This window comes from Rhea americana, unplaced genomic scaffold (assembly GCF_003343005.1).
Source record: "Rhea americana isolate MKP2758 unplaced genomic scaffold, rheAme1 scaffold_386, whole genome shotgun sequence".
Classification (NCBI taxonomy): domain Eukaryota; kingdom Metazoa; phylum Chordata; class Aves; order Rheiformes; family Rheidae; genus Rhea; species Rhea americana.
The window spans coordinates 40,164-47,908 of NW_028186519.1; the positions used below are offsets into that span (position 1 = coordinate 40,164).

Genomic DNA, 7,745 nt, shown 5'->3' on the forward strand with positions numbered 1-7,745 from the left:
CGCGTTAAAGCCGGCGGGGCCGCGCTGGGGGGTCAGCTCGTCTCCCGCTCTCCGCGGCCATGGCGGCGGCCGCCTCGCAGGTACCGGTGGGGGAGCGAGCCCTGCGCTGCCCGAGGGGTGCCGCCGTCGCGGGGTACCGGCCCGCTGCGGGGGGCGGCGGTCGGCGCTGGGGGGCAGGTGCCGCTCGGCTGCGCCCCCCGGCGCCATCTCTTCCTCTGCCGCTTTCCCCAGGGTCTCCTGCTGGCAGCGGCGTTCGTCGCCGACGCGCAGTACAACAGGAACATCCCCTTCGAGACCTCGCCGGAGGCAGTGAGGTGAGCAGGGGGCGCCGGAGCGGGGAGCGGGGCGCAGGGCTCGGGCTGAAGCGCGCCCGTCCGCCGCGGCTCGGCCTGCGTGCGCCTGGAGGAAGGGGAAAGGAGCGCAAACCCCCAGCTGCTAGAGGGAAAGGGGAAGGCATCTTTCGAGAACGAGCCTCTGGCATGAGCGCTCCGCGGAGATGGAGGCACGCGGGAAGCTTGGGCAGCCCTGCCCTGCCCAGGAGGGGTGTGGGGCTGTGGCTCTTCTCCCCTTCCCCTGCTGGTAGGGGGCCGAGCAACTCTAAGCAGAGAGACAGCTTTTCCTTGAGGCTTGGGCTGCTTTAGGCAAACCATTTCTGTGTGTAGTACTTAAGACAAGCTAGCTAGTTTGGAAAGGGAAAGATGATGTGAAAGACTGCTAGCAAAACTGTGTAAGCATTAATGACTCCTGTAGCCCTGCCTCCTTCCTCCCACCCTCCCCCCCCTCAAAAAAAAAAATTCCTCTTAATTCCCATCTCTTGACTAATGGAGCTCTCGAAGCTGTAGGATGTCTTGGAGACACAGTAGTTCTGAATGTTTGACTGAGCAGGTAAACATCATTCTGCAGCTGTAATGCCTAGCTGCTTCTGAAGACAGACTGTGCACCTGTAGTCTTACTTTGTCTGAGTATATTAAATGTTAATCACAGAAACTAGTGGTTTTCTAAATGGTATTGTCAAGGGCAGAATGCCACATTATCTATATAATCATCTGTCCTATAGCCTTTGTTTAAGGTGGCTATTGGGAAGATGAGGTGATTATTTGGCAATGTTGGTGGTTCTTACATCATTAGGGAAAACATATGCTCCCTCCATAGGAGAGTTCCATAAGTAAAAGGAGCCGCTGTTGCATGCCATGGAGTAAGATTCTTGAGGAATTTGGAATTAAGATGTGGTTATGGTTAATGCAAGCATTTGCTGGAAGTTTTGCTGCCTTAGGGAATTGAATGCCTTTTGACCTGTGTATTAAAATAGCTTATGCTACAACTCTGTACTTCTCTCTGGTAACTTGTCTTGTCTGTTTGCTTTTAACCTGCAAAGAAAGGTTAGGTATTTAAGAAGATTTAGCTTGTGTATCACATGGCTGTGTGACCTTAGTGGAAGTCAGCACCCAAATTAAGGGATAACACAATTACAAAAAAGTAATTTTGATAAATCTACATGTTTTAGGTCTTAACACAGGTGTTCCTCATTGAGTTTTCTTCTTTCTGGCCTTCTTGCTCTCTGAAAGGGAACATAGGGACCTTCTATGAGAGTGGAAGGAAGGCTGGACCAGGGAGGAAAAAACAAGCTAATTGGACTGAACAGTGGGTCCTAGCCCCTAGCTGAGATTTGGGAAATGTGTCCAGTCAATTTGAGGTTGTTTAGGCACAATGTGAAGGTTCCCTCCTTCCCCATCCCCCAGGCTGGCAAAAACTTGCAAATGTGTCTCTGTTCTGCTTGCAGCACTGGTACTCTTCTCCCTCCATGACTGTTTGGGATATTCTTCCAAGACTGATTTTTTTTCCTAGCCCCTGGGTATGTGCATTGAAGCCCTGGCTTACGGTGCCACTGCCTTCTTTCCCAGGCTTTACTATCTCTATAACCATTGGATGATGCAAGCAGTCACCTACTTCTTCATCTTTCTCAACCTTTCCCTTGTGATGTTTGAAGAACCTGCTGTGTACCCACTCCCATTCTTGGTAAGTCTCCAGGCAGTACAGAAGCAGGAACATAGCTACTGCCATGTTGCACACTGGAGCAAGTTAAGGGTTTTTCTCAGAGGTTTCAAGAGATAATTGGTACTCCTTTTCCTGTTGATAGCTTTGATCTACTGGAATGGGGGGAAAATGGGCATAGTAACCAGGTGGGAACTATGGCTGCCATCACTGGCATCAGCAGTGACAGATGTGACCATGAGTGAAGTCGCATTGCTTTTCTTTGTCTTGGGAAACAACACCAGCCTTCTGTATGATTCAAGTGTAGTCCTTGTGTCTCAAAGTGGAAGTAGTGTATTGACATTAGGACTGATTCTCTGCAGCCTTTATTTGTATTGTGCTTGTGACAGATGTAAACCCTGAATCCTAGACTTGTACAAGTCTACCAGCTCTAAGCTGTCCTCAGCAGGAAATTTCACAAAAGGCTATTTCACAAAAAGCTGCTGTTCACTGTCAGATTTGTGAGCCTGTAAAACAACAGAAAATCCCACTAGAAAAACTTTTTTCTAGTGACTTACCTCTTTCTCTGCCTGTATGCTAACCTGAGCATCCTCATCTGTGTGTGAAGAGCTAGTACTGCACTCAGTTGTTCTGATTCAGACATTACTTCTCTCTCTCTTTCTGTAGGCCACCTCTCTGATTGAGGTGTTGTGCCTTCTGGTGTTCTCTGGCCGGCTTATGCATTTTGCAAAAGTCACCCCTCGCAACATATTTTGGAAGGATACCAAGAACATCTGTGTCATGGTTGCAATCCTGGTGAGTTAGGCCTGGGTAGCCACCAAGGTTGAAGTGGCCAGTGTAGAGGTACCTTTTATCTTCCTATTGCTTTCCTGGTAATGTGGGTCTGATGCACAAAAAGACACAGCCAATTCAACCTACAGTTCAGCCTGTTCATACACACAACAGAATTGTATGTCTTGTATCGGCTAATCTTGCTGTCTTCATTATCTAGACACATTTCTAGAATAGCTCCTGGGAATTTTATTCCTCTTTCTACTACAGATGTCTCTAACAGACTTGGCAGTCTATGGGACCCTCAGGATATACAATGTGAGGAGCGTTCGATGGTCAAGGATAGTGAGGCCCATCTTCCTGATCAACTTTGCAGAGAGTCGTCAGGTAAGGAACAATTCTAGTGGGAGGTATGTGGTGCAGGCCTCTATYTTTAGATAGTCTGCTACATTCTGAGATCCAAGAGGATTAGTAAAATGGCTTTTAGGCAGAAATGGCAAAACTTAGGTTCCTCTGAGTTTCCCTGAGGTGGAGAAAAGGGCTGTGTGCATTCACACTTCTGCTGCTTGAGCCTCTGTGCAAAGTAGCACAAAGTTTATCCTGCATTTTGGGCTGAGTTACTGTTCTCCAGAGCCCCACGCTTGAGGCTGGAACTGAAGCTTCTTGCCAAATATGCTGCTGTGATGATTTAGGTAAGGTAATGCTTAATGAAGCATAACAGCACACAGAGGGAAGCATATTTCCTGTAAGGAAGGATGTTTCCTGTCCAGCCTGTGTGGAAGAACAGCTTCCACTTGCAAGCAGAGTTAGATCCTGTCCTTGATGAGTGAACATTAGCTGCACTGCAGACAAAACTGTTTCTCCAGCAGTTCTCTAGGATGTACAGGATGAATTCAGCTCCTTAACCTGCCCCGGTCAAGGGGCCAGGTTACTTATTTCTGGAAGTCTCCTAGACAAACAAGCATGAGTGTCACACTGTGTTCAGAAACTGAATTCTTAGTCAGACTGTCTGGACTTGAATTCCTCATGTCATGGGGAGATCTTTGCCCTGCTACTCAAGGCCGTTCTGGTCTTGACTTGCAATGAATAAACTACCATGATGCGGAGGCCTGGAGGAGGGAACAACTGAACTTATGTTTTGAGCTTAAATTTGGTGGCCCAGGGGAGCATGAGCATCTCTGCAGTGGCACCAGGTTCTTTGTCACTTAGCTAGCTGAGTTCCTAGTGGTACGTAAACTGGGTGTCTCCTTCAATTCTCTTCTGTCATCCAGGGGATGAAGAGGTACTCTTGTACAGGCTTTTGCAGAACAGAACTGGCACATTCAGGTCAGAATCTCTCCTGCCAGGGAACAGGAGTTCCTGTGTCCCACTTTGCCTGTCTGTCCCTGTGTAGGTGTTTCATTCTGATGGGCTGGGGAGGGAAAAAAGCAGATACTGCCTTGCCTCTAAACACTTCCATTGCCCCTGGCAGATTCGAAGAGCATTCCGCAGCATCCGCAACACATTCCCAGAGATCACCTATGTCTTCTTGCTCTTCATGTTCAGTGTTCTTATGTTCTCCCTCATGGCCTTGAAGCTGTTTGGTGACAGGTATGAATGTTTCTGCTCAGAGAGAGTTGGGAAGAATGAGTGTGATGGGTTTTGGGTGGGAGGGAATTTGGCAACTCCAGGCTGTACTGCTGAATATGAAAACTGTAGATTCCTGCAGTTGTGGGATGGGATGTGTGGTCTTTGTTTAACTTGAGGTTGTCTGTTTCTTCCTAGGAATCTCAAGACAGCGGAAGGCTTGCCATATTTTACAAACTACCTGGAAATTGTATTTGACCTATATGTGCTGGTGACAACAGCAAACAGCCCGGATGTCATGTATGTTTTCTGAGCTTACAGCCTTGGTGTGTGAATGCTGATGCCCTGCTTCTAGGGGTGGAGAAATCATGACCCTGTATGCAGAATACCACACAGTTTTGTTTAACATCTGCAGCAGCTGATACCAGTTAGGATGTACATCTTAAAGGCAGGAGGAGGGAACATCTTCAGCACTGACCACCATGAAATGTGTAATTCTTTGCCTGTTYTACTGTCAGACTGTACTCGGGTTTCTACTCATTTGGCACATGGTAACCTGGACAGAGATCTTGATGCAACAGATAAACCTGAGCATTTGCATTGCTTGCTTAGCAACCTGAGCATTGTGCATGGCTCTTCTGCATCCTGKCAGAATCTCTGATTAGAACAACTTTTTGGCGTGGCAGCCTTTTTTGGATTAGCAATATACTTCCCCCACCCCTCCGCCTCCCCCAGACTGTAGTGTCTTCATGAAATGTCAGCTTTCTGCTCTATAGGTGGCATCTGAACTAGAAACTGAGATTAGGAAGATCTTTAGAAAAGATGCACTGAAAATGTTCCTTTCTAAATGACCTAATAGCTAATGAAGGCTCAAACTCCAGGGACAACACCACTGCACAAACCTTGATTAAAGCTTTTTTTTTTTTTTAAAATACTTGCAAGGGTTTATGTGCAGGCTTTTTTCTAACTTGAAAAGTTAAGTTCAATTTGTGTAAGGTCTGAGCCTTCCATCCTTTTGTTCTAACTTGGTTCCTGTCTCAGTTTGTACTGTGAAGGAGTCCTCAAAGATAATAGTAAAATTATACTCATTTGTGTGTTGGAGATGTGCTGAACAGAAGTGGGGATGTTCCAGGCATCCCTGGTGTTTAGGATGAGACACACAACTAGCTCCCCTGTAGTGAGTGGAAGTGGAGGCCTAACTGCAATGTTGCAGTGAGGGTCTGCAAAGTCAATCACTCACCAACTTGTGGTTAAGACCCCACTTCAAGACTCTGCACTTAAACTTCTGTCAGCCTAGATTTAGTGTCTCTGCTTTCTCTTTTCCATCCCCTCAAAAGGGGATAAATGAATACAGGGTGAAGAACTAACGGAAGAAAACTCTTCTAACACATCTAACAGACAGATYCTTCCATCCAGAGGTGGGGTGTTATCTGGCTATCCCAAACTACTTTGAAATCCAGTTGGAAGACAGTTTTCCTGAAATGACTTCTATTTCTGTTTGCTCTACAAGTAGTAATCTCTTCTCTCTCTCCAGGATGCCAGCATTTGACTTCAGCTGGTGGTATGCCCTATTCTTCATTACCTATGTCATCATCAACACCTATATCTTCATGTCTGTTTTCCTGGCTGTTGTGTACAACAACTACAGAAAACACCTGAAGGTAATGTGTGGAGGAGTGAGTAGTTAAAGCAACTGCCTGCTTTTCTGTATAACTTTGGAGGCATCTTGGAAAACTTCTGCCTCTGGGGAATATGGAACAGCTTCTCTTGAATAGATGTACAGTTTCTGTCATCTGCTGGGGTTCTGCAAATGACAAGCACAGATCCACTTCTTGTATCATGCAGAATGTAAGTTCTTTATTTAGCACTTAATAAGGCTCTATGCTGGATGCTCCCAGGAGGTTGCAAAAGATGGCAATCATGTTGTTGTGCATTATGTCCTCGCTCAAAAAGACTGTCTCTATGCAGAAGACTGTTCTCAGCTGTCTATAAGCACACAGCACTTCCTTTCCTTTACAGCATGCTCAATGGCAGAGAAGTGTAAAGGGAGGTCTGAATAAATCAGAAGTCTCATTTTCTCAACCTTAAGCTARTGAGTGCAGTTCAGTAGTTGTGACCAAGGGCTTAAAGCTGGAAATCCCAATATTTTCTTGGCTAGCGTATGTGGATGCAACACTTCTGCTTCTGTGACCCGAGATTGTCAGTTTCTGTGATTTTTTTTTTTTTTTTGGAAGGATATTCCCCCATATCTCCTTTTTGTTAGACACTATTCTTCAAATATGTTCTTGCAGTTTTCTTCCAGTTCTCAATGCATCTTCCAGCAGCAAGGGATCCAATGCATTAATTAAATAGCATTTCCCTCACCCCATTGATTATGTGGTACTTGGTGTCTAATATAACTCCAAAAGTGTTCCTTTGAACTTCCTCTTGCATTGCTGTGCATGAAAACAAGACAAAAAGCAAAGGAGGGGAAAGAGGAACTGAAGCTGTCTGAATCCTGAAACTCTTTCTAGAATGAGATCCGCAAGCTTGCTTACATGAAGCGCCGCAAGATGGTAGAGGCCTTCAACCTCCTGAAGGAAGAGGAGGGAGCAGAATTTGTGGTTAGAGAAGCCCAGTGGAAGCGGCTTGTCAAACTGGTGGCTCCTGATATCAGTAACTCCCACCGAGAGTTGCTGCTACACATATCAGATGATGAGCAAAAGGGCTTCATAGGTGAGCAGCAGGGGCCTGCTGTGCCCAAGGCAATGGGAAGGAGGCTGGGGAGTCTGGGGTCAGGAACCTGATRCTTTGGGGTTCTGATGAAGGGACTTGTGGTCTGTAATGGACCCAGAAGGGAACTCCAGGGTTCTCCTCTTGCTTCCTTCTCCAGTTTGCTCAAGTCCTGAAAGGTGGTTCTCTCTAACTGTTCTTATTCACACCAGCTATGTTGTAGTGTCCTGTATGTCATGGGCAACTCTTCACATGGCAAGCTTGATCATGGAATGTGGCAACTCCCATTCTCAGCATATGCCAAGAGAAGCCTCCCTTAGTAGCAGATTCCTCTAAGCAGTGTGGTGTCCCACACATTCCTCTGGAGCTTCTTCCTCTGCTCCTGATGGAGACAGGACATCAGGAGAGACGAACCAGTCTCCTGATACTAGATTCTGTTCATCCTGGTCATAAAAGGTCTGTGTGAGCTGTTGGGCTCTGGCTTGAGCTAGTCTGCCAGAAGTYGGGCAGAGGAGCTGCTGAGTGTTGAGTTCCATGTGTGGTGAATGCGACTTAGGGCATGTGCTTTGCCTGCTGTAGGGAACAAGTTTTGAGTCTGAATTGCTGTAACTCGTATGCAGGCAAGCTTGTATTTGCAGGATTCTTTTTTGTTAGGATAGCAGACTGATCTGCAGGGTTTGTTTTGTTTTCCTTCCCCTCTTCCC

At 46.6% G+C, this 7,745-nt stretch overlaps 1 protein-coding gene across 1 annotated transcript in view; it reads left to right on the plus strand.

Annotated features, from left to right (window-relative positions):
• Positions 1–6: 6 nt before the first annotated feature.
• Positions 7–7,745, plus strand: part of LOC146591103 (two pore channel protein 2-like) — a 14,506-nt gene continuing 6,767 nt past the window's right edge. Inside the window, exons 1-9 of the mRNA XM_085313447.1 lie at positions 7–80; positions 232–314; positions 1,902–2,016; positions 2,659–2,787; positions 3,034–3,150; positions 4,235–4,353; positions 4,528–4,629; positions 5,864–5,990; positions 6,843–7,044. Coding sequence (XP_085169573.1) covers positions 60–80; positions 232–314; positions 1,902–2,016; positions 2,659–2,787; positions 3,034–3,150; positions 4,235–4,353; positions 4,528–4,629; positions 5,864–5,990; positions 6,843–7,044 — 1,015 coding nt within the window. The 5' untranslated portion in view covers positions 7–59. The remainder of the gene's footprint in view (positions 81–231; positions 315–1,901; positions 2,017–2,658; positions 2,788–3,033; positions 3,151–4,234; positions 4,354–4,527; positions 4,630–5,863; positions 5,991–6,842; positions 7,045–7,745) is intronic.